We start from the raw sequence: 27,335 nt of genomic DNA, 5'->3' as shown, positions 1-27,335 counted from the left end.
GCCACTAGTTCCCACTAGTTTCTCATGGAACTTACTTTCAAAGGTAAGTGAGCATGAAATGTATTAGTGTGGCAAAGCACGTTTTCTAGGCAGTCATTAATGTTGTACATTTTTTGATGCTTCTTCAAATGAAAAGCACACATTGTTGCTGTGCTCAGTCTTACCTTGGACCGAGAAGTCTTCTGCCACTTAACATTTGTAGAGTTTGGCTTACATGAAATCAAAACCATTATCTGCTTGGTATCAATGGCTACTTGTCCACCTGACTATAACCCTACAAAATCCCTGAATATGTGCCCTCTAGAAAAAGTATTGGCATCATTTTTATGGAAAAAGTTAATTCACTCTAAGGTTAATCCACTTCAATATTTCTATATTTGAAATGTATGTATTTATTCCACAACCGTTTATGAATGTGAGCTACAGGTCAGGTGCCATTGTTTGCAGCCTTTCAGCACTGTAAATGAACACTGTAGGGTTAAATGCATGATCTGGATTTTTAAAGAAAAATCCACACAGATATTTTGACTACTATAGGACACAACCATCAAAGAAATACATTATGGAAAACAGAAAAGGAGGATTCTTTTTGAAAACAATGCGGGGTGAATCTGACATGCGTAACACCATAAATATTTCTCCAGACTTCATAGACTGCTCAAACTTTAAGGGAACCTGTCCCCAGGAGACCCAATTTTAGCACTCCCCCAGTCCCCACAGAGCATAGTACATACCCTGCCAAAGTGTTTTTGTATTAAAAATAGGTTTTACAGAAAAAAAAAAGATACGTTATATTGTACCTTTCATTAGCATCTGCTGTGTGACTAGGCAGTTGCCAAATGGGAGGGACTGGAAAGGAGCAGTTCCCCCAACCCTTGGGGAACAGCTTCTCCATGTGACCTTTTCAAATATATGAAAACACCCATCACTTGGCTTAGCAACTCCCCTGCTCCTCTACAGCCAATCCCGAGTGAGGGGAGTTATTCATATATTTGAAAAGGTCACATGTTTCCTAAGGTTGGAGGGGGAACTGCTCCTTTCCAGACCCTCCCATTAGGCAACTGCCTAGTCACACAGCAGATGCTAATGAAAGGTACAATATAACATATCTTTTTTCTGTAAAACCTATATTTTTTTATACAAAAACACCAGTGGGGACTGGGGGAGTGCTAAAAATGGGTCTCCTGGTGACAGGTTCCCTTTAAGTGATGTTTTAAACAAAGTAAATGTGTTCCACCCAGAGAGAAAATGGATTAGGACTATAAGAAATGCTGGCATTTGAAATAAGATCTTGTTGGTGGAAGCCTCTTTTTGATTGTTTTGGAGTAAAATTATTTTCCACATGGTCACAAATAAAATGCAGCCCTTCTGTATGAGGCCATGTACAGGAGTTCTCTTTCTATCTTATGGACATTGTCACCACATCTTCATATTGGCAATCTGCAGTGGACAGGAGTCCTTGCATCATAGTGATATAGTATGCAGGGATTCCATCTCTCTCAGCTGAACAGCAGCATAGACATGTTAGCATACTTGTGCAGGGGGCTGAGGGTGCACATGTTGCAGAATGTCTGCAGGATTTACCCCACCAGTAACCCATTGTAAAGCTTGATTTTCACACAGACATCCGCGGCATTTAGTGACTTCTCGCTTATAGAGTTCGGTATCACGCTGCAGATTTGCCGTATGGAAATCCACATGTAATACATTATGTGTGCAGTTACCCTTTAATCTGGCCAAGTTGCAATCCTACAATACATTTTTCAATACTACATCCTACATTACATTTTTCACAGTCCTGCTGCTAACAACATCACACACTAAAAGTATGATTACACAGATCTCCACAACCAATACATAATGGCGTCTGCAACTCAGCTACCAGCTGTTCCAGCATTGCCCTCACTTATCCAGTGATAAACTGCATAATCGTAAGCAGTGAGCAACATAACTCATTCACGGACCTCAGAAGTCATGTGAATGATGTACAGTATGTGAATTGATTGCAGGAAGAATATTAGGAATCAGAGCAGGAAGGGATTTATCAGCGAGTACATGTTATTGCTAGTGTTCCTTTACTATATACAAGCTATCTAAAGTGCACAACTAGCTTTACTTACTTCACCAGGTCTCACTTTAATGAAAAAATTGCTGCGCTTGTAAGAAATTTTCAGAATCTTGGGCCACGCAAAGCGATTAATTCGAAGCCTGTCTTTATATATGAGTAGTCCATTTGCGCAAACACCAAGCATTATATCCACGGCTTCAGAATCCTATTGAAGACAAGAAAAAGTGAATGGTTGTAGAATCAGTAGCACTAAATACCAGATATACAACCAAGAGAATAACAAATGGGGCATTAAAGCCTCTGACTTGTATAGAAAATATAATCTGAAAAAAATACAAGTTAAAATTATTCTCATTTACTTATAGAGCATCATTAATTCCTTGATGCTTTACAATCAATAAGGGGTTCACATACATTACATTAAAGGGTACAGGTTGCTGCTATAGACAAAGTACTGTATATTCCAAATAGGTTTTTAAAAAAAACATCTGTGTTATACGGCATTTGAAATAAAGTATGTGAAATTTTACATGGCTTCCTGCCAGATGCTGCAGCCAAGTCCAAGAAGAAAATTTCAAATGACAGCTTCCGTCTGCTCTATAATATATTCACTGCTCGTCACTCCTGCTCCTCCTCTGCCCAGCTCACTGCAGCAGACAATCTCCTCCTCTGCGCCATGTCACAGCTGAAGCACAAGGCAGGGAGCCAGGTAAAGTTTCACATAGTTTATTTAAAACACTATATAACAGGTATTTAAAAAAACAAAAAAAAACAAACAAATTTGGAATATACAGTGCCATGTCTATAGCAACCTGTCCCCCTGATAAAAATGGCACTTTAATGACAGGTTCCCTTTAAGACCAGAACAAATGCAAGTACAAAACTACAGTGATCACGAAACAAGTGGGAGGAAGGCCCTACCCATGAGGAACCTGTCTCCAGATTTTACCCCATAAACCTACTAGCCCCCTAAGGTAGGGTAAGAACTTTCCCTTCTACAATTTGGCCTCATTTACTATGTTACTGTGGAGGGTTTTTTTTTATAGATAGAAACCATAAAAACTATGAGAACATGAGCAGAGAAGAGTCATATTTTGTCTGGTACGAGTCAGATTCTATGAGTTAAAGAAATGTGAGCCACAGATAAAGAAACTATATTTGGCAATAAAAATCTAATGGGATTTTTGCAGTTTCATAAAATGTTCCTTTTGCATTGTATAGTAAGATATTTAGATATATTATAATGTACTTTTCACACATATAAAACCAGTCCAGATTATTTAGGCAAAATACAAAGCACAGAGTTGGAAGCAGTCAGCTACCGTTGAAGATAATAGCAGCCATTCCTATATTTACAACTTCATGCCACTGCATAGAGCCAACCACTTCAGATCACTTCTTTCTGAGAAAATGTGACGGATCCAGATCTGTATAGAGGCTCGGTATTGGTCTCTCGTTGACCAGAGATTTAGTGCTTAACCTGAGTAAAGTCCATCAAACTTTCTGGAGAATCATGTTAAATTAATGAGAATGCTCACCATGTGACTCTTACAAGGCTTGTATTATAAAAAGTAAAACGTATATAGGAGTACCTTAGCATGATGAAGATCCACACCGTACATGGATAACTTCTTTGCGTTCTCTAAGAATGTAATGTCTGCTTGAGCTGGTGTGAGACCCCTAAAAGGGAAAAGGCACATTTAAGAATGCAGCTACATGTTATAAAATCACCAATAGGTGAAATAACACATTACAAATTAAGGCTGCATTCACACGACCGTAGGGGGACGTTATGTATGGCTGCAATCTTGCAGCCTTACATATGTCCCCCATAGACCGGCAATGGCAACACGGAACGATGCGGTCTCCGTACACGGGGAAAAGATAGGACATATCGCATTGCAATGGAGAGGGGTCACCCCTCCTCCTCTCCATCGAAGCCTACGTATCCCCGCCTGGTCGTAGACGTGCGGGCATACATTAGTGTGAATGCAGGCTTACCTATCAAGTGGCAATTTGAAATGTGAATAAAAGACTGCTCAAAAAAAAAAAAAAAAAGCCAACATGCTTGAACCAGATTTTCCACAGTGCATGCAATAAATGTGCGAATTTCAGGACCCGGTCCCTCCACAGAATTGTGGGGCAGGGGTTCCAGACCCTCCTCATTGAAGTAGTGTGTTGCAGAGAAATGGAGATCACTGGGTGGCCCTCAGTTTTCCGCCAATACTGAACCTTTACAGACCTGTGTGTTTTGTGCAGTTCCACCACCTTGTCTTCTAGTTCCTTTGTTTGGTTGGGTGCAAACTGAAAGTCACTGATGTAGTCAGCGCTGAGCTCATCTTCATCATAATCTCCAACCTCAGCCTGTAACATGAGGGAGCCCAGTAATGCATGCGTGACAAATGAACATGGCAGACGCCCAGTCGCAATATCCTGGCGGAGCTGAAGGCACAGGTAGTATCTGTGGAAAGTAAAAATTAAAGCAGTGTAAAAACACCCACATCACAAGCTAGATAAAAGGCTTGAAGGCTTTATACACCATTTTATGGTGCCAAATTCTTTTGTACAATGATTTTCTGAACCATTTGACTCCTCATGTGTTCATGAGGTATCACTATTGTGGTGCTCCACTATCATGCTCCTCATCCAGCATTGATTGAGAGAGATTGGAGCTATGACATGTCTAAAGCAGACAGCAAAACTGTTGCTATATAAACTAGCCAAATGTAGAAAATACATATTGTACAAGTGTACCCATTGAAGTAGAAATCTGCTTGTGATAACCGGTGTGATGTATGAAGTAGTGATGGAAGTTTGCCGCTATAGTGAGCTGGATCACTAGGCTCTTCTGGCTTCTGAATGGCTCCATACGTAATTACGTAGGGAATCACATAGGGAATAGTTTTCAGGCAGCCAGCTACCCATCCCCACTCCACTTTTAACCCCAAACAGCTAGGTTAAAAGGGGCGTGGTTACAGAATGGGGCGGGGCTACATGAGCCATCAGCTCTCTAGGCAAAGCAGACTCCTCTTGTTCACTTGAAAGACTAGTCTGAAGCCATATTCCTACACATGAATGTCATAAATGTGCATATCTCGGAAATGAGACACAATCTAGGTAAATGCGGACTATAAGGCCATGGTTACCTTGTTATGTCTTCAGTCAGCTGAGCAGGATCAGGCGGATAAAACTTGACGTTAAATACAAATTGCCAGGGTGAACCTGGAAGAAAGCAGGTTCAATGAGTGCACTGTAATACATTACACAATATACTTGCTTGTAATACACATGTAGTGGTCACATTCATTTTCACTCACAAAGTAATGGAAGGAACCTGAATAGACACTAAAAACAAAATTCCAAGCTTGGCATGTTTGATCCGCAAATTAAAAAAAATAAATAAATAAATGGCAGGATTTTATTTTACATCACAAACTAAATGAGGAGAAAATTCCTTTGCTTTCATCTATTGGATCTATTCATTTGCCAACCACATTAACCCTTTAGAGTCATACATCATGTGGTACAAGGCTTATTATATGGTACGAATGTGAAAGACATCTTCATTTCAATTTGACAGTTTAAAACATGTTGCCATGAAAATGCAGCACAGTCTGAACGTAGTATGTTATAGAGCAGGAGGACCTGAGCAGAATGTACATAGTGCCTTGTGTACAGAAAGCATGTTGTAGAGCAGGAGGAACTGAGCAGAATGTACATAGTGCCTTGTGTACAGAAAGCATGTTGTAGAGCAGGAGGAACTGAGCAGAATGTACATAGTGCCTTGTGTACAGAAAGCATGTTGTAGAGCAGGAGGAACTGAGCAGATTGCGTGACAATCTTTTGGTTAAAAAGGTTTGTTAAAACTTTTTTAAATCTTTGCTCTTCATGTTCTAGTCATGTACTATAGTATCCAGTTATTTAGTCATGTTTGCAGGTCCTAACAGGGGCCGACAGCTATCTTTGCACCCACAGCCATCTGTCTGTTATTGTATTGGTTTTACTGCTTTGATTTTACTCTTGAAATGAAAAAGGACTATGTGCCCAAAAAAATAATTGAATAATAGTAATATTTGTAGATAAATTATGTAAAAACTGTCACAAAATACAGGTTACAAAATGAAAATAAATAATAATCAGAAACATAGGCAGATTGTACAGTGGTTTATTGATCTGTGCTTGAACAGAGGATTGACAGATCAGTTACGGTACTAGGAAAGTAGAGTACATTTTCAATACTCTCTTTGTTCAAAAATCAAGAAAAAGTGATGCAATTATGGAGGTAGGAATTGAATTCAATTTTGCAGTATTTATAGATACAAAGGTCATCTGCCACTTCAGAAATTGTAAGTTACGTAATGATTAAAATCTTAAGCATTTTTCCCATATAGAGCATATCATTGTCATCATTGTTAAGAGTTAATAGTACAAATAATGATTCACTAGGAGCAGGAAAGGCTTTCTCTCCTCTTGCTCAGTATGCCTTGCTATGGCCAGGTAGAGAATTGTAGTGATACAGACACATAAAAAGATGATAGTAGAGGTTTGATACCAGTTTATGCTTTCAAGTGAACAAATGTACACTGAAGAGCAAGATTAGAGAACAATGTCCGATCATTTTATTTTGTTCAAATATAATGTACTATATTTTTCAGACACCCCTTACTAGAAGACGCACCCCATATTTACACAGGAAAAATATATTTGATAAATATTAAAAGGGGTATTCCGGGAATATGAACGTCTGATTCAAAAACCCCAAATACTATAAATAAATGAATTTAACAAAACTTAATGGAGCTTAATTAGTTTGATTTTATGATTCACAAAATTTTATGGCCTCTCTAAAGTATGAGGAGTTATCACCACTGGAAACTACAAGTCCCAAGATCCTTTAGTTCTCAGTAACTCCTCCTCCCTCTTATGCTCTGCTCCCAGTGATGATATAACAGGTTTTTTTGCTCTGTTACCATAGTAATGATGTGTAACTGTCATCACCAAAACACCGGCCATACTGGATGCACTGCAACCAACCGACTACAGCCAAACTTATCTTCAGCCCCACAGCTTCTGAGTTTAGCAGAAGAGCACAGAGCCAACACTACTTCTGGGTCACGTGACCCAACAACGTTATTCAAGGTACTTCACAGGTTTGCAGAGGCTCTGCTCTCTGAGAAATCGGCTAATATGCTATATCAGCATTTCACTCAATCTCGCAGATAGAAGGGTCTGGCAGTGCTGGAGCCTCCTGACTTTGGACCAGAAGACGCTGGCACTTTTTAGAGAAAGACTCTCTTGCTAAAAAGTGTGTCTTATAGACAACATTTTTTGCAAGGGGTACAACAGCCATTAGAATAGTGTTTTACAAAACAACAAAAATAAAACATAAAACCTTTTCTGAAGGTAACACCAAACACCAATCAGTAGAAAGTGGACAGGTCTTGGCTCTGAATGACTTAAAGCACATCTGCAGAAACAGGACATCACTAGTCTGCTCTGCACTGCTGTGGTGGGATTTTGGTCCACACTTCTGCGACTGTTGTGGGTTTCTTGGCCAAAACTTTGTCACCAAGAGTTTCCAGAGCTTTTCTACTGTGCTTAGATCAGGTCTCTGGGCTTGCCTTTTCATTCTGTTTCAAAGAACTACTTCACCCTTTTTGCTGTTTGACAGAGAGCATTGTCATACATCAAAATTGTTGGCCGATTGTGGTGTTGAAGGTTCTGTATCCATGTAGCTGTATAAGAGGTCCAAGTCCTTCTGCAGAAAACATGACACTTCTTCCATCAGCTTTCACCAATTACTTTGAGTTCAGTCTTTTCCCCAGTTTGAGGCCAAACATAATGTTTCCCATAAAATCCAAATACTGTATATACTTGTGTATAAGCCGAGTTTTTCAGCACAAAAAATGTGCTGAAAAACGTCCCCTCGGCTTATACACGAGTCAATACTGAGTAAAATTTACTAAAAAAATAATAAACTTATATACTCACCCTCCGGTGGCCCCGATGCGCAGCGCTGCTCCCCCGATGTCATCGCGGCTCCTCTTCTGGCTTCCCGGCTGTTCTTCCTTCAGCGTGCTGGGCGCCGCCATGCTCTTCTCGCGGGCGGCGCCTAGTATGACGTCAGCAGCGGCCCGTCATACTAGGGGCCGCCCGCGAGAAGAACAAGACGGCGCCCAGCAAGCTGAAGCAAGAATAGGAGCCGCGATGACATCGGGGGAGCAGCGCTGCGCATCGGGACGCACGGTGAGTATATAACTTTATTTTTTTATTCTGCTGGGGGCACGGCTGTATACTACTGGGGGGCAGGCTGGGCTGTATACTACTGGGGGGCAGGCTGGGCTGTATACTACTGGGGGGCAGGCTGGGCTGTATACTACTGGGGGGCAGGCTGGGCTGTATACTACTGGGGGGCAGGCTGGGCTGTATACTACTGGGGGCTGGCTGGGCTGTATACTACTGGGGGCTGGCTGGCTATATACTGGGGGGTCTGTGACCAATGCATTTCCCACCCTCGGCTTATACTCGAGTCAATAGGTTTTCCCAGTTTTTTGTGGTAAAATTAGGGGTCTCGGATTATACTCGGGTCGGCTTATACTCGAGTATATACGGTAAATACAATTTTCTTTCGTCACCAAAATGAATTGTGGACCACTTTTCCTCTGTTCACACAACATGTTCCTCAGCAAAGGTAAACTTAGTCACTGCAGAGTGGGCTTTCAGTCCAAATGCTTTTAAACATCGAGACACTGAGGAGACAGATCTTACCCTGTTCATTGCTGATGTAGCGAGCAATTCCAGCTGCAGTTTTGAAACAATTACACATGGAGATTCTCCACATTATCCTGTCCTCTGTAGTATTTGTCTTTTGAGGGTGACCAGCCTTCTCAAATGAATGGGATGTTGTAAAGCTGCAATATTTTAGAAATCTGACTTGGAACAATCAACTTCTCATGCTATGGCTAACTGGGTTGCCCCTTTGACCTTTATATGGACAACCCGCTAACGTAAAGTTTCAGTTTTTGAAAAGTTAAGCAAACTGGAAAGTTAGGCTGCCGATTAAATAAAGTTTGTCAGATAATGAAGGAAATTATCACCAGGTGCCAGATTAACAACAAGAACTTGCAGGTATCTGAAAATGTTCTCCAATTTTGACCAGTGTTCTTTCACAATTGTATCATCATTTACATTAATATTTTGTGTGTTGGGCTGAATTCACAAGTGGCATTTACATTGGGATTTGAAACACAATACAACAGCCGAGGAGAGGAGTTAACGCATTGTCTTAAATGCACGCTAACACCACATTAACACTGGGTTTATATTTATTAATATACATTTTCTCCCCAAATGTATCATGTCTTGTGCGCCAAGGCATAAAAAAGTGGCTAATATTGGTACAAGGCACTCTAACTAGCCAAATTTACTATAACCTTCACCAAAAACTGGTGCACAAGTAATGTGCTGGAATTCCTAAGGCTGTGTTCAGGTGGTATTTAAGTTGTGTTTTGAAATGCAATACAATAGCTGGAAGATGTGCCTAAAAGTGTTTAAATGTTAGCAAATATTAACATAGCATTAACAGGTGTTAAAAGTGCATTAACATTACTATTAAAGGACACCTGTCATCAGGTCTCTGCCACTAGTCCTGTCACCTCTACCTGTTGGAGCAGCTCACAAGGATCCCATCACAGCCTTTATCTAGTGAATTCATACATTAATCATTGTAAAATCATCTTTTCTTTATCATGTAAATGAGGCTGGTCACATGGTCAGAGGCAGTGATGCCACCCCTGTTACCCCTCCCCTCTCCTCCCCCTGCTCATGTCTGTGTGTAATGTATAGTAAAGTATTGCTGGTATCTGTGCTGCATCTGCTGACATGCTGCATCCTCCTAATATACAGGTGAGAGACACAGACATCAGCTACACATGTACCTGACAAGTTCTGCTGTAACATGGCTGCCTGGAGCTGCTGTATCTCTCCTAAACACACACACATGCACACACAGGCTGCAGGGGGCGTGGCCACCAGCAAGCACATCATTATACAGGCTGTCAGTCATGCACTGGGGGTGTGGCTGTACCTCCCACTCATGAATAGAGTGGACAGCTTGAATATGCTAATGCTTCATTGGACATTTCACAGGTCATTTGCATACAGCTTTAGGACCTCATTGCTTAGGTTTACATGCATGTAGAGGGACAATAAAGGGATAGAGGCAATGCTCTCTAATGGCAGGTTATGAAAATATATTTAGTTTAGGGGGGTTATTTTGCATGACGGGTTCTCTTTAACTTTTGCAAATGCAACATAATGCAGACAGCATTTGGTCATTTCAAAGGGTGTTATATTCTCAAAATTGTCACCAATTTACCCAGTTTCTTCATACGATCTAGACCACCCTAATGCCAACAAATCTTCCATGGTCCCAATGCAGTGTTTGCCGCTTACCACATCCCACCTTCCTATATTTACAGTGCTGACCTATAATCCAGTTTTGAAAAAGAAATGCCTGGGGGACTCATCACATATTATGAATATGTTCCAGTATGTCAACAAGAAAACCTTAATGGGTTCAATCTCTGCATACAAGCCTTACTGTGCATTTCATTGTAAATAAAACCCACAAGATACATGAGAAAATTGGTTGTAGCCATCAGAGGTTGATACGGCAGAATCTGCTAATGATCATTCATGCTCCTTAGGAGATGACAGATGATCACATTCTATAGGATGTGGACGTAAGAAAACCAAGCCAAAATTCTCCAATGATGCCATCATAGTCTGTGCATGTCTTTCTGCAGAGTGGAGGAAAGTTCTGTACAGGAGATTGCAGTAACTTGGGCAGCGCATGAGAAATATACATTAGCGACATGTGACAGACTTCCAATTAAGTTATGTAGCTGCCCGATCAGATAGTATCTAAATTCCAGAGGACAACAAAGTATTCCATATAATGTAAATCATTCTAAGCACAGGACTCTTGTGTGAGTACAGTGGGGTTACAGATAGGAGGTCTACTCCAATATTTCTTCCAGATGAGAATCTGGCCAGGATCCACCACAATGTCTGAGTTGTGCACATGGGGTGGGAATGGAAGAGACAGGATAGAGAACAGCCAAACAATGTGTCATGAATTAAAAAACTGGGTGGGGATAGAGGGCCGTGCTGCTGCAGTTTTCTATTTTTTTTATACCCTCCATTTCAAAGCTTTATGTACAGTGATGAACCAATAGAAAAGCGCCATGTGAGCCAGATCCTCAGTAAAGCCACTTTTTAATGATTCATCCCCTTTGTAAACCACATGATCCCAAGAGGTTGTTTTGTACACTGCAACATAAGACTCTGTTCTTCCACCATCCCGTGATGATAGAATCCAAGAATGTGCGGAGGTCAGCAGCATCTGCAAGGGTTTTTGTATTCACCGTGGACCCGTTCCAGATCTGTGAGGCACAGAACATGGAAGCCTCCCTTGTTCTCACTTGTAAAGAAGTAGAGCAGCCCCCCCCCCCACAAAAAAAAAAAAAAAAAGCTTCACATCAGCCTAGCTCTTGCAGGTCATAAAAAAAAGAAAATCTCTGCCAAACCATTGTAAGGGACTCCTGCTACAACAAATTTATCAAAGTGTCTTATGCGGGATGAGAAATGTGGAGTAGTGCAAGACTGTAGTCATACTCCGCACTTCTTATTAATTGGCGCCAGTTTTCATACAACAGATTTCTGATTTTCCTATTGATAGATATGTCAAACACAGCACTGCATTTCGAGCAAGTCTTAACTCTTTTTTTGTGTGTACCCCCGTCATAAATCTGTCTAACATGACGTATGCCACTTTTTGGAGCACAGTAATGCCCATGTTTATAGGCGTTGGTGGCCCACTTGAAATGGTCATAACTCCAGAACCATGGCACCTAGAAAAACAACACAATGTGGGTGTTCTAATGAGGCAGAAATATTCCCCCTTATTACCATATTGTGTTTCCAGGTGACACAGAACCAGGAAAAGCTACTGTTCTAGTTGCAGCAAAAATGTAATTTTTCTGTACTGTTCTCAATTTCTTACTGTAAATTTAAGTGTGTTTCTATGGTTCTGGGTCACCTAGAAACACAATTCTCATAAGATAACAAAAGGGAAATTGTCCTCTTTAAAAGGTCATTAGAATAGTTTTTTGTGGTGAGATATGACTGCTTAAGGCGAGTCCCCTTCCAAACTTTCAGGTGAAGACAAAAAGCCTAAGGACCTGTAGAAGACAGTACAGGCTCGCTCGGCCTGCCTCCGAATCTGGAAAATGATGATAGCTTGACATTGTTTTATTTCCAACATATTTTGCTAACTGTTTATACAATTTTGCAGCTTATAAAAAAAATTTAATGGGAAAAATTACAAAGAAGTATAAGGGTTTAAAAGGTCAAGAGTAATTTTAAGGGCCATAACTTTTTTTCGCGTGCTACATTAGAATTTTTTCTGGGGTTTTTTTTCGTGCCACAGAGCTAGTTAAAAAATTAATAGAAGTTTAAACTTTTTTATTCATTTTTATTTAGGGTAATTTTATTTGCAATTTATAGTAATTTTTTTATTTTAGTTTTTTAAATTAACTCAAAATAAACATTATTAATGAATTCCCTATTTTGTTTGTTTGTGTCATTTTGATATATATTATGTATAGTCTCAGGTAAATGGGACGACTAGCTGGGGATTTTATTTTTATTATATGGGAAAAGGTCAATGTATTTTTATGAATATTTATGAAAGGAAAGCTACCACCACGGATCTACCTATAAAGGTAGATCGGGTGGTAGGCGCATCTATTGGACGTGAGGATAGCCCTTTTAAGGGCTAATCCTCACGTCCCCACAATCTTTTTAAAACTTTTATTTCCTTAATATTCAGATTTTCTAAAGAGGCGTAGAGTAGCCGGAGCTGAGGGTACATGGCGTGGCTAGTCCGCGCCCCAGTAGCCTCTTTGATCCTCCAATCAGAAATCTTTGGCACGCAGCTATGAGGAGTGACCGCCGAGTCTACAGAGCTGACGGCAGTGCCGGCTCTGCTCCTCTCTGCATCGCGCTCCATCAGTGTGATTCTGTGAAGAGCGGGGAAGGGAGAAGCAGTAATGAACCGCATCTCCCTTCTCCCTAGGTGCCTCTGACATCTAAAGATGTCTCTGCAAACTCCGGACCTGCGCCCGCTGACGTCTTAAGTCAGCTGGTGGTCCGAGAAGAGTTAAACCCTTCAGGACGCAGCCAGTTTAAAGCTTAAAGAGGTTTGCCCATGATAGGAAAATTCTCAAATTTCAATCCCCTAGTGATGTTTACACAATAATTTTCAACCCCTTACTTTACAATTTTACTCAAAATGTATTGCTGTTTAAGCTCCTATCACTTCTTAGGCTGGTCAGTGCAAAATCCCATATTGTGGGCAGGGATTCTCTAATCAAACACTTCATGATTCCTTTAGTGCTCTGTGAGATGCTGTGTGCTGACAATGTGGTTAGATTATAAGGGTACAGGGTTATCTAGAAGATTATAGGTAGATTCATGGTGGTAGGTTCCCTTTAAAGGTAGATGGGGTGGAAGGTGGATCAATAGGACGTGAGGATAGCCCTTTTAAGGGCTAACCCTCACGTCCCCGCACTTTTTTGGTAACTTTTATTAGACATTTATGCAAATTTTCTTATGCGGCTACTTGGGCATGGAGTAGCCGCATCTGAGGTTACACGGGGCGGCTACTCCACGCCACGGTAGCCTCTTTTCTACCACCCCATCTACCTCTATAGGTAGATTTGTGGTGGTAGGTTCCCTTTAACGGTCGGACCCTGGGACAATTGAAATTGTGTACACCAGGACGGATAGAGACAGGTTCGAATTACATCCGTGAAATGCTGTATTTTCGTTAGTAACAGTGAATTAAAGAATGCTTTATTTTGTTATTTATATTTAAAGTTGTTCTCTAGTGACAAAGATTGACCTCACTATACATTATCTCCCCACACTTCTCACTTCACTAATTCAGAGTAATTAAATCTTCTGTCCCATTTCCATGAAATCAAAGTCATTCCTGTGCACTTCCAGCTCCTGCTACACTTTGTTTCTACAGAAATGAACTGTAAGCTTTCTCTACTCTCCAGTTGGACACGTGCAGTCAGCTCCCTGTTCCCTGCTGTGGGGGTGTGGCTACGTTTCCCTCTATGAGGAAGCTAGAAAGGTCAGATTTTATCAGTAACACGTTCATTCAGCCTTAAAATTTACACATTCAAGTACAATAAAAAGAGAAAATTCATCTTAAAATTTGTTATGCAATTTCTCCTGAGTAAGGAGACACCACACTTGTTGTACAGCACAGAAGGGAAAAGGGGGCATGCAGCAATAAAACATTTGTTTTGTTTAAATATTGCCACGTGAAGGCTTATATTTTGCAGGATAAGATGAATTTTTCAGTGAAAATTTTGTTTTGGGGGAGGGGGAGAAGGGGATGGGTTGTAGAAAAACCATCAAAAAGTAACACAAGCAACACATAATGTTTATTCTACAGCTCAGTACAATTGTAACAACACCAAATTTCTATATTTTTGCTTATGTTTCACTAAATTATGTAGAACAATGCCGTGTGTGTTTTTTTTTTTTTTTTTGCATTTCCAATTTTCCAAGTGGCATACATCTTAATTGAGAGCTAACTAGCAGGACATGTTGTACTTTACAGTAGTACCATTTCTGTATTGATATATATATATTTTTTTATCACTTTTTAATTGCATTTTATGTGGGACAAGATCAAATCATAAATAAAGAGCAGAGTTGAACCGGCTTTGGCTCCACAATGCATTATTACAGAGTGGAGCACTACTATCAGGACGCCAAGCAATAATACTACGGCAGGGAGCACAAACAGGTTAAATTGATCTTGCATGCACGCAATAGCATAGGATCAGCCGTCCCCTATGACTTCATGGGGCTTAGTTCTTCAAAGGATACGCTCATCACTAATCAAGGGTAACATTGTAACCATCCCAAAAATGGAACAAAAATGGACATCAAAAAAAATCAAAGACAATTGTGCAACAGAACAAAGACACAAAAAGTGACATAAATCATGGACAGATAGATGTGTGAAAAGTTTTAATGGAATCTTCATAAATTTTAAAGGACATGGAAAGGACAAGACTTACTTCTAATTTGCCTTTTTATTTCTTTTGCTGGATCCAGCCAGTTCTAGAAGAAGTAAAAGCAAACCAATTAATATTTAATAATGAAAAATACAAATTAGAATCAAAACACATAACATTATCCCTTCCACATTTTACATTTGTTGAATATGTTATTTAAATGCAATGACATGCTGCCCCTCTCTGCAGGCCTCATTTTACAAATCCCCTGTAGCATACAGCCAGCGCCCCTGTAGCATACAGCCAGCCAGCGCCCCTGTAGCATACAGCCAGCCAGCCAGCCAGCGCCCCTGTAGCATACAGCCAGCCAGCCAGCCAGCCAGCGCCCCTGTAGCATACAGCCAGCCAGCGCCCCCGTAGCATACAGCCAGCCAGCGCCCCCGTAGCATACAGCCAGCCAGCGCCCCCGTAGCATACAGCCAGCCAGCGCCCCCGTAGCATACAGCCAGCCAGCGCCCCCGTAGCATACAGCCAGCCAGCGCCCCCGTAGCATACAGCCAGCCAGCGCCCCCGTAGCATACAGCCAGCCAGCGCCCCCGTAGCATACAGCCAGCCAGCGCCCCCGTAGCATACAGCCAGCCAGCGCCCCCGTAGCATACAGCCAGCCAGCGCCCCCGTAGCATACAGCCAGCCAGCGCCCCCGTAGCATACAGCCAGCCAGCGCCCCCGTAGCATACAGCCAGCCAGCGCCCCCGTAGCATACAGCCAGCCAGCGCCCCCGTAGCATACAGCCAGCCAGCGCCCCCGTAGCATACAGCCAGCCAGCGCCCCCGTAGCATACAGCCAGCCAGCGCCCCCGTAGCATACAGCCAGCCAGCGCCCCCGTAGCATACAGCCAGCCAGCGCCCCCGTAGCATACAGCCAGCCAGCGCCCCCGTAGCATACAGCCAGCCAGCGCCCCCGTAGCATACAGCCAGCCAGCGCCCCCGTAGCATACAGCCAGCCAGCGCCCCCGTAGCATACAGCCAGCCAGCGCCCCCGTAGCATACAGCCAGCCAGCGCCCCCGTAGCATACAGCCAGCCAGCCAGCGCCCCCGTAGCATACAGCCAGCCAGCGCCCCCGTAGCATACAGCCAGCCAGCGCCCCCGTAGCATACAGCCAGCCAGCGCCCCCGTAGCATACAGCCAGCCAGCCAGCGCCCCCGTAGCATACAGCCAGCCAGCCAGCGCCCCCGTAGCATACAGCCAGCCAGCCAGCGCCCCCGTAGCATACAGCCAGCCAGCCAGCGCCCCCGTAGCATACAGCCAGCCAGCCAGCGCCCCCGTAGCATACAGCCAGCCAGCGCCCCTGTAGCATACAGCCAGCCAGCGCCCCTGTAGCATACAGCCAGCCAGCGCCCCTGTAGCATACAGCCAGCCAGCCAGCGCCCCTGTAGCATACAGCCAGCCAGCGCCCCTGTAGCATACAGCCAGCCAGCCAGCGCCCCTGTAGCATACAGCCAGCGCCCCTGTAGCATACAGCCAGCGCCCCTGTAGCATACAGCCAGCGCCCCTGTAGCATACAGCCAGCGCCCCTGTAGCATACAGCCAGCGCCCCTGTAGCATACAGCCAGCGCCCCTGTAGCATACAGCCAGCGCCCCTGTAGCATACAGCCAGCCAGCCAGCGCCCCTGTAGCATACAGCCAACCGGGTCGCGTGGTCCTCTTCTGTCTTCTTTCTGCTGTAACAGCCGGCAGAAATGCGTCCTTGTGCTCTGCTGGCCGGTGCATACTATGACTTCATATGCAGCGGCATCATTGTGTGTGGACGTGTTTCTCCCGGCTGTTACAGCATAAAGAAGACATAAGAGGAGCTGCGACGAGCATTGGGAAGCCGCAACAAGCACCGGGGGACACCGGAAGGCGAGTATGCAAGTTTTTTTTTTTTTTTTAATTGACTCGTGTATAGGCCAAGGTGAGATTTTTCAGCACAATTTTTGTACTGAAAAATTCGGCTTATACACAAGTATATACTGTATCTATTTTCCCAAAGAAAGTAGAAAATAGGTTTTAAATAATGAGAATGTATGTGCTTATAATACGGGCTGAGCAAGCAAAGATCGTTGGTGACGGGTGCAGTGAAGTGAGGGAGGCTTAAAAGTTTGCATTTGCACTGCATTTAAATAAAAGCAAAAAGCTTAATTTTATAACTAATCCATCTTATTAAAACTGTTAAATAAACATATGCCTGTATTAGCACTGCCTGAGGCTACCTTGCACCGTGAATGGTTAAGTACGAGATTTCCTTTTATAATTAGATGCCGTCTAGAACCTTTAACCACATAGTTATAAGGTATAGTACTTTCTCATGTATTGTTTATCTGCATCTATTGGCTGCACAGAATACTGATGTCAGGGGTTGTTGGGATGCCCCATCTTCTGGTACTTTTACAATTGTGCCTCGGTGTCTCTGTGATGCCCGGAGCACAAGAGTGCCTGGCATTCAGCTTACCCATTCTGCAGCTGCAATCCCGCACAACAGCTGGCTCATAAATGGGTCACTGTACTGACTGCACTGGGACAAGTGAAACAGATCATTCAGCATTCAACACAACTTTGGCTGAAGGTCACAGAAGTGAAGGCATTTTAATCTAGAAAGGCAACAACCCCGACAGGAAAATTTGAATCAGAGGGAAACCGTGCCAAGAAAAAAAAAAAAAAAACCCTCATTTTTTTTAAGACTCTAAAAAAAGTGACATAAATGAAAGAAGAAAAAAAACAAGAGATGCTCCTAACATCAAGCCCTATTGCAGCACATCACAGGGAAGGCACTGAAGCAATGCAATGTGCTCCAAGCTTCCCTGAGGAAAAATCTACAACAAGAATATGTCCAGGCAAGGAACAGGAATTTGCTAGTCTATCACAACATGGATGGATGGAGGATAAAAAGGCTGATGCTAAAACATTCAGAAACATATTCCTTTTAGAGCCACATCAGCAGGTTTTAGGCTCCAAGTATAGACAAATCGATGGTAAAATGCAAATAAAGTGCAGACTCTAAACTAACCTTAAGCTCTGTGACCTGCTGACTGAAAACATATAGAAAATACTGCTGATAAGAGGGGTGAGAACTGCTGGCCAATATGGACAACATACTACAAAGTAAATCTGATGGAATCCAATAAAGAAAAGGGTAAATGAGGGCACCACAGCTCTCACACAGACTTGACCCGCTGTGACCTTACATCATGTCACCCCTGACTTGCAGGTCTCAGACACTGCTTAGGAGATCAGAGACACTGGAAGACATCCATACCTTCTGCTCTGCGTTGTCATAGTAGATCAGTCCAAAATAATCCGTTTCCAGTAGGTTGAGATGTTCGCAGACCATCACAAACAATGACTGTCCTTTTGCACGTTTCTGAAAAATAAATAAGTAGAAATCTGAATAGTTGAAAATAAAGTGTCATTTTGTTTAAATTTGTAATAATCCTGAACATGTCCAATGTTAGGTGAGTGTTATAAATGGATGTGAACACACACACACACACAATCTCCTACCGCACAACCTGGTATATTTGAGGGTTTGCATTATTTCATGCAAAGAAAATGTATACCACAAATTGTGCTTCCTAGTGTCAGAATTTAAAGAGGTTTTCCCGGAATATGAAGGTCTCATACAAAAACCCCAAATGCTATAAATAAATGAACAAAAAAAAAAAAAAAAATAGAGCTTAAAAAAGTTGATTTTATGATTTGCTAAATGTTATGTTCTTTCTAAAGTAGGTAGAGTTATCACCAACATGCCCTCTTATGCTCTGCTCCCAGTGATAATGTAACAGACTGTCCTTCTCTGTTACCATAGTAATGATGAGTAACTGCCATCCCTGTACATTACCTCACAGAGATGTGTCACGCCACAACACTGGCCAAACTGGATGCATCGCAACCAACTGCAGCCAGAGTGATGATCACATGACCTGCCCAGGCAGGTGCAGGACATGTGATGTGGACATGTGATCAGCGGCCATCTTCTGTCCTGTGTCTGCTCCGCAAGGAGAAAAATCTATGGACTAATTAAAGGGCCAGTAGCATTTTAATTCTTCATTACAGTGTATGTACACAACATTTTTCTGCTAAAGGGAGCAAAATTTTAAATAACTAATTACATATTAGTTTAGATTTTAAGGATTATATGAATGTATATGAATTATGCTTATTCCTGGAATACACCTTTAATATTGTATGGCATGTACTGGGAAGAGAGAAAAAAAAATCCAAATGTGTTGAAATAGTGAAAATTGCAGGAAAAAACCCCAAACATTTGTGCTTTGCAGTCTCCGTTTTTACGGCTTTCACTGTGCTCGACATATTAAATCTCCCCTTTATTCTTTGGGTCGCTACGATCAGGTGGATACTAAATTTTTATTAAAGGGGTATTCCAGGAATAAACATAATTCATAAACAAATGGGTACTCAAAATATAAGCTAATGTGTAATTAGTTGTTATTTAAAATGTTGCTCCCTTTAGCAGAAAATGCTGTGGCCATACACTGTAATGAAGAATTAAAATTCTACTGGCCCTTTAATCAGTCCGTTAATTTCCTCGGCGCGGTCCGTTGCAGAGCAGACACAGGACAGAAAATGGCCGCCGGTCACATGTCCATATCACATGTCCTGCACCTGCCTGGGGATGTCATGTGATCACCACTATGTTTGGCTGTAGTCGGTTGGTTGCAGTACATTCACTATGGACAGTGTTGTGGTGATGGCAGTTACACATCATTACTATGGTAACAGAGCAAGAAAGTCTGTGATATCATCACCGGGAGCAGAGCAGGAGGGGTTACTGAGAACTAAAGGATCATGGAACTTGTAGTTCTTGTAGTTTCCAGTGGCAGCCATCTTGGTGATAACTCCACCTACTCTAGAAAGGCATACATTTTGTAAATCATAAAATCAAACTATTTAAGCTCCATTTTGTGACTAATGACATTGAGTTTTGTTATATTCATTTATTTATATCATCATCGGTTTTTGTGTCAGACGTTCATATTCCCGGAATACCCTTTTAAATTCTATTGTTTTAATAGCTTCAAAAAAAAAAAAAAAAAAAACACATTAAGCAGCAAAAACTCGCCCTGTATGAAGAGCGCTCAGCCCGTGAGCCTTCTCCATACACCCTTTCCCAGAACTTTCCTTTTTTAACGGATATGTGAATCCGATGACGCAAATAAACCAGAGGCGCTCCAATCTGTGTCAATGGAGCGCCTTCTGGGTCCAGCCAATGATAAATTATGCCGGTCCCCACAATCCAAATTCACTGTTCAGACCGCCTACTAACACTGTAGACAGCCAGTGACGTCACCATCTTTCCTCCTCTGCCATGGACAAAGGTGCTTCTGGGTTTCCTTGAGGTGCTGCATGGTCTTCAGCCGGCTAAATAAGGAAAGTGTTACTACACATGCTAGACTTGCAGACAGCAACGTGACATTACCGGCCATCTTCAGAGCTAGCAGGCATTACAAGGAGTCAATACAGATAATGGGGGCATGCATAATTTGTGAGCGGCCAGAGTCAGAAGGCACTCAGGCGTGATGTAGGTCACAGAGCCTCTGGCTCATTTACATATTTTTATAAAGTAGTTTTTACTGGATAACAAAAACAAGTGCCCAGAGCCCCCTAAGGTAACGAGCATGTCCCTAAGGACAATCTCCCATCAATAAATCTGATTTTAGATGTCCTTTAAGTCGGACCACAGGTTAACGTCTAGCCTTTTCTAGGCCATTCTAAAACATATACACCTTTTCCCTTTAACCTCTTGCCCCCGACACCAGCTTTCACATTTGTGACCAGTCCCTATTTTTAAAATCTGACAACTTGTCACGAAACTAGTTTAAAGTTTTATTGCAAAAAAAAAACAAAAAACACACATTTAAAAGAAAAAAGGAAATATGGCAAAAATATTGTCAGACCACACAAATAGCTTGATAACTAATATTTCCCGAATGTCTGCTTTATGTTTCCATGTTCCATGTACACCCCTCAACATATGTAAAACACATGGGTTAAAACAAAATGGAAGTGCAATTCTTAAGCTGTCATTTTTGGGGAAAATACAATCATTTAGGCCAACATTTATACGTTGACGTTGGATTAAATGCTCTACAGATATTGATAATTTTTTACCAAACATGCCAATACCCCATATGTGGTGGTAAATGTGTATGGGGAGGTGGTCAAGCATTGAATGAAAGCAGCGCCATCCAGAGCAGATGTTTATATTTTTAGGTAATGTGCATATGCTTCATTTTTGGGGAGGGTCTATTGCTTATTCATGAGATTTTATTAGCTACCGTATTTACTTGAATATAAGCAGACCCAAATATAAACAGACTCCTACTTTTAACACAAAAAACTTGGAAAACCTATTGACTCAAGGATAAACATAGGGTGGGAAGTGCATTGGTCACAGCCTAATAACCCCGCAGGTCTTTTCTTCCATCAGTCCGGCAGCAGCAGGTCCGTGCGGTGCACAGCTCGGACGTCGCTGACATCAGACACAATACTATTGCAGCGACGGCTGATGTCAGAGCCTGTGACATCGTACGGACCCGCCGCTGCCAGGCTGATGGAAGAGATTTAACTTTCATATTTTTATATGTACTCTTTTATAAGCAGAGTTTGGGTTATTATGGATTTGTGGAGCACTTTTTTGGGCCACTCACCATAACATAAAAATATTTTATCTTTATTCTGGTTGACTAGGATTACGGTGATACAGTATTAATATAGTTTAGTATAGTTTCTTATCTTTGCCCAATTTTACTTAAAAAAAACAAGATTGGAGAAAATCGTATTTAAGTATTGACAATTTTTCAGATAAATAACTGTATTTTCCCGTAGAGCTAGTTGAGGACTTTTTTTTGCGGAGAGTGGTATCATATTGGGGCACAAAAACTTTTTTTGACCGCTTTTTAAAACATATTTAGCAAGGGCATTTTATGAAAAATCATATTACAAGAAGTTTTCCCATTTTCTTTTTAAATGGTGTTCATTGTGAGTGTTCAGTATTGCTTTAGATTTATTGTACGTGGTAATACCATACCATACTTTGATTTTTCAATGAAAATGTGGTGTATTACGGGCATTTTATTTATTTTTTTTCTATTATAAAAATATCACTTTTTTTTTAAGCATGTGATATCTGAATTTAATTTCTTGCTCCAGAATTCATTGTCAAACCAGGGATCAGGATGCCTCTTTTCTTGTGATTGGACTACTTCTCAAGAACTGCCTCCCACTAACTTCAAACCGCAGGTAGGTTATACATGGTCTGATACCTAGCAGCTCAGCATTGTTTGTTTAAATAGAGTGACAGGACACTTATGCTAGCACTGCACCATTCAAAGTCAATGGTACTGACAGAGACTGACTGACAACCCCTCAGACTTTTAATGTGTGGCTGTTCAAAATTGAGGTCACAGGACTCAACTCCTATGATGAAAGAGGGGTCATACTGGTGCATTAGTGATTAGTTTGGGTGACAAAATAGACACTTTAACCCTTTAAGGATACAGCCCTTTTTCGTTTTTGCATTTTCATTTTTTACTCCCCACCTTCAAAAATATGTAACTTTTATTTTTCCATGTACAGAGCTGTGTTTGGGCTTGTTTTATGTGTAACAAATAGCACTTCATAGTGATGGTATTTATTATTCCATACCATGCACTGGGAAGCGGCAAAACAATTCTGAATGCAGTGAAAATGCTGAAAAAACGCATTTGCGCCACATTCTTGTTGGCTTGGATTTTACCGCTTTCACTGAGCAGTAACAGGCGGGCGTCAGCTGTGTTATACAGCCGTCACCCGCTGTGTATGGAGAGAGCTCAGGTCGTGAGCCCTTTCCATAAACCCTTAGCAGCACGAGGACGATATAGTTCGTCCTCGGTCGCGAAGGTGTCAAAGCCGTGCAAATTAACCCAACCAACATAAATACATCATTACAGACAATGATTAAAAGGCATTGCCCTTTTTCCCAAATGGTTCCTTTCTGTAGCTGCAATGTTACAAAAATCAGTTTGCAAACTTATATGCAACTCACCTGATGTGAGTCCTGCACAGTAAATTTTACTTGCACTTCCCTGCCTTCTTGTTAATGATTGACTGTAGTGATGTGTCATTCGCGAACGAGCTGGCTTCCATCAGTGAGCAGATGGTTTACTTAACCTCGCCCCTAACCGGCTCACTGTGCCCCCTTAAATTCGATACAAATTGGGTTAAAAGTGATGTGGGGTGATTGACTGGCCTGCGGCTCCCTATCATATTCAATAGGAAGCCATTCAGCAGCCAGAAGAGTCTGCTATTCTTAGTGAGCAGAGCCTAATGAGCCAGAAATCTGCCATTTGGAAAGCTCCGTTTCATCATTGGGCACTTGAAGTCATGTGACCAGGATGATATCATCGAAGGTCTTGTTACATCTCCAACGTCTACTCCACCTATTTATCTAATTAATCATGGAATCACAGCAGCCTCCATGGAGGATGGGAAAAGTAGTGCATGGAGGCTGCTGTGATTTCATGTGATCAGATATATGCATGGTGTACAGTTTGGTAATGTTAGGAGGCTAAAGGACTTGTGATAATGTCACTCGGGTCGCATGACATGCAGAGAAGAGGCATGGGACATGGGCATGTGTAGATGGGAGGGACTGGCCATGCAGGGCATGCTTCCTCCGATGCCAGGGAACATAATATAAAGTTGATTTATGTGGATGCAAGGGAAACTATTTTTAGCTTAAAGAATGGTGTCAGTTAATAGGGCTCTATAGGAACCTGTCACTGCCTGCATATGTGAAAATGTTGTGAAAAAGGTTTCCTTCATGCTTCAGACTACAGATTATATATCCAAGTTCTTATTCCTACCATCTATGATTTTTGTCCAATCATTTCATAAAATGCCATACTTTCTCACGAGCTTCTCAGTTGAACAAAACCCTAATGTTTAGAAAGGGGTAAAGATCCATAAAACAAACTTTCACTTGGTAGTTGTGGTTTGTGTGCATAAAACCTGGAAAAGAAAAGACAAAGCCACCAAGCCTTTATTTACTCAGCAGCACAACCTTACAGCTACGTCTGCTGCACCCGATCAAACACTTCAAGAAAACAGGAGCAAAACCTTCTCACTCATGATAGAAAATATACCAAAGGCCAAGACATTAGATATAACAGATTACTACAAGGGGTTCTAAGCAAGGATTCAAGTCCTAACAAGTGCTTGAAACAAAAGTCCAAAACTACCAGTGCAAATAGTCACATTTAACTCATTGCTATGTCAGCAGGTTTTCACTATTTTATTCCTAGAAACAAGAACATTTTCCTAGGCACATGTGTTCTGCAACAGGAATCAGAACGGTCTGTAGTAAAACTGCTCTAGGTGCCCATGGAAACCAAAGGAAACCATGGAAAATTGAGCTCTGATTGGTTGCCATGGGCGACTAGAACAGTTTTGCCTTCCGATGCATCTTCCTTATATACTGCTGGTGTGGCACTCAACATCTCCTTAATAACACCAACTGTGTAGGACTGTCTTATGCCCATATCCTAGAACTTAGAAATTAACTTTTAATCAAAAACTATTAAAAATATTTTAATATACACATAAAGGTGAATGAACAACTGTTTTAAAAACACACAGAATCCTCAGAGTGGCAAAAGTAGCCAAAAGAGAGAGAGAGATATGTAGGTTGTCTAATTTAACTAAAGTGTAGCCAAAACCATTTCAGTTACTGTACTGTATAAAATATAGGCGTATGCACACACATATATATATATATATATATATATATATATATATATATATATATATATTTTCTCCATGTAATTTTTTATCAATGTAATGTGAACATCTACTCTGTGTCCAGATACATTTTGGTTTGCATTCACGTGGCAAAATTCATTGTACTAAAAACACATTGCAAATGCCTCAGGCTTAAACACATGTGCACATTGACAAAAGTGACAGTGTTTTGCTTTTGCTATCATCATCATCTTACCATTCAGTCCTCTTTTTGGCACAATGGGGCAGATTTATCAAGCTGTCTGAAAGTCAGAATATTTCTAGTTGCCCATGGCAACCAATCACACCTCAGCTTTCATTTTACCAGTGCTCATGAATATTTTAAAGGGGAGCTGTGATTGGTTGCCATGGGCAACTGGAAATATTCTGACTTTCAGACAGCTTGATAAATCTGCCCCAATGTGTTCACAATGCTTTACAAACTCCTCCATGTGAGTGCAGCTCTTAGCCAGGAGACACATGGGGCAGCTTGGCTGCAGGTTAGATACAAGTCTTGAATCTGCAGCTTATTTATTATTGCTTGATGGGTTAGATCAGTGGTCCCCAACCTTTTTTTGCCCAGGGACCAGCTGTAAACATGAATTTTCTCAATGAACCGGTGGGTGGGGGGACACGAGCGGGGAAGCGACACAAGCAGGATATCGGGCGCACAATCTTAATGAATCACGGCACAGTGCATTGGAGTCAGACAATGCACTTTCTGTGAATTCTGGTGATGGGGAAAAGTGATTGTGCCCCAATGTGATGACATCATAACGCTCACCGTCAATTTAGAAGTGCATTAGAGTGGAAATTAAGTAAAAGGAAGAGAAGACTGCTGCATGGGAACAGGGAATATGAGTATTTTTTGTTTGGTTTTTACAGAGGTCGGCCGCGGACTGGTACCGGGTGTTCCACGGACCAGTCCTGGGCCAAGAACCCAGGGAACACCGTGTTAGATGACCACAACCCAGCCATTAGTCAACAGTGAAAAACTAACCTTAACATACATTTGTTTAGGACAATCCACATCACTTTCACAGACTTATGAATTATAGATCGATATGCTCTACCATTTAACAAAACCAACGCATGGTCCAATAAAATAACACCCATGGGCACTGATCTATTATAATGTATTGTATTAAAAAGCAGCCGTATGACAACACTTGGCGTATTTATACTCTACGAGGAATAAATTGAGTGTGATCTCTGTCCACAACACAATTGTTGGTGCCTTTAGATACATTTACAAATCAGTGCATTTCTGAACACTACAGGATTACACACACACACACAAACACTAGCAGGTAATGTAGGTAGGTAATTCCTACTTTACCTTATCTACTACATATTTGAGTTGCCCATGGTAAAGTAAACGAGAACTTTTTTTCTAAAAGTCATCAAAAATTTCCACATTGTGAATCCAATGTATGTGAATGAAGTTTCCACAGCCAAAATTCACACACTACAAAATACGTCAACATAGAAAAAAAAAATCAAAAGACACCAATAAAACCAAAGAAACACTTGGTGAGAGATTTTAATAACCTGCCTTACGGCTCTAAAGATGTTAACAACAAATGTCACAAGATAGCAAAAAAAATGTGAACAGACCTCCACTGTTCAACTGAATTGAATTCGGACCTTCACACAACCCCACCGCAACGCCCCATACCAGTAAATACGGTCTCCCAGTTATTCTTCACAACGCCTTGTTATGTGTGGTATGCAATATCTCATCCAGAAATATAACATATTTTGTGGTGTGCCAGCAGAGAATACTGGATTCAATACTAGTCTGCCCTTCAGAGACAGTGAAACATTGCTATCCTCCCTGTGTAGGACTCTTACACACTGCCACTATTGTGCTGCTTAGCTGACAAGGATAAAAGGACTACAATGGAACAAGAAGTGAATGCCACTTTGGTGACTGAGGTAGGGTGTACACAAATTCCACAATGTCTATGGAATGTATTGAAAATGGTAGAATATAAAAAAAGGAATACCACCATAGAACATTGCACTAGATTTTACACATGCAAAGATTATTTTGGTTTTATTCTTCAGCATTACCATGTAGTATGGAACCGTCCCGTTGTAGAAGTTACTGATGTTAAAAAGAAATTTAAAAAAAAAAAAAAAAACACACTGAACCACACTGAATTCTACAACCCATTGTCTATTTCTTGTCTAGCAAGTTCCATATTCTAGTACTGAGAACCAAAGTTTCCAATAAGTGGTGTAATGTGGCCATATAATCATTTGTGTCAACAGCCATAAGGAATACTGATGCCCATTCTAATGCATGGAAGTCTAGCCCATCCAGGTAATAACAAAAGTTGACC

The 27,335-nt window shown here is 41.5% G+C and overlaps 1 protein-coding gene across 20 annotated transcripts in view; it reads right to left on the bottom strand.

Annotated features, from left to right (window-relative positions):
- The window catches only part of EPB41L2 (erythrocyte membrane protein band 4.1 like 2), a 99,621-nt gene that overhangs the window by 30,527 nt on the left and 41,759 nt on the right, over window positions 1–27,335 (bottom strand). For all 20 annotated transcript variants that reach the window (XM_072141533.1, XM_072141536.1, XM_072141529.1 and 17 more), the window contains exons 4-9: window positions 18,467–18,571; window positions 15,235–15,277; window positions 5,215–5,290; window positions 4,311–4,529; window positions 3,661–3,748; window positions 2,121–2,273 (exon numbers count right to left, since the gene is read on the bottom strand). In XM_072141533.1, coding sequence (XP_071997634.1) covers window positions 2,121–2,273; window positions 3,661–3,748; window positions 4,311–4,529; window positions 5,215–5,290; window positions 15,235–15,277; window positions 18,467–18,571 — 684 coding nt within the window. The remainder of the gene's footprint in view (window positions 1–2,120; window positions 2,274–3,660; window positions 3,749–4,310; window positions 4,530–5,214; window positions 5,291–15,234; window positions 15,278–18,466; window positions 18,572–27,335) is intronic.

Source organism: Engystomops pustulosus, chromosome 3 (assembly GCF_040894005.1).
Source record: "Engystomops pustulosus chromosome 3, aEngPut4.maternal, whole genome shotgun sequence".
In the NCBI taxonomy this organism is placed as follows: Eukaryota; Metazoa; Chordata; class Amphibia; order Anura; family Leptodactylidae; genus Engystomops; species Engystomops pustulosus.
Note: the sequence above shows the minus strand (reverse complement) of the source record. Positions and strands in the feature narration are given on the sequence as shown.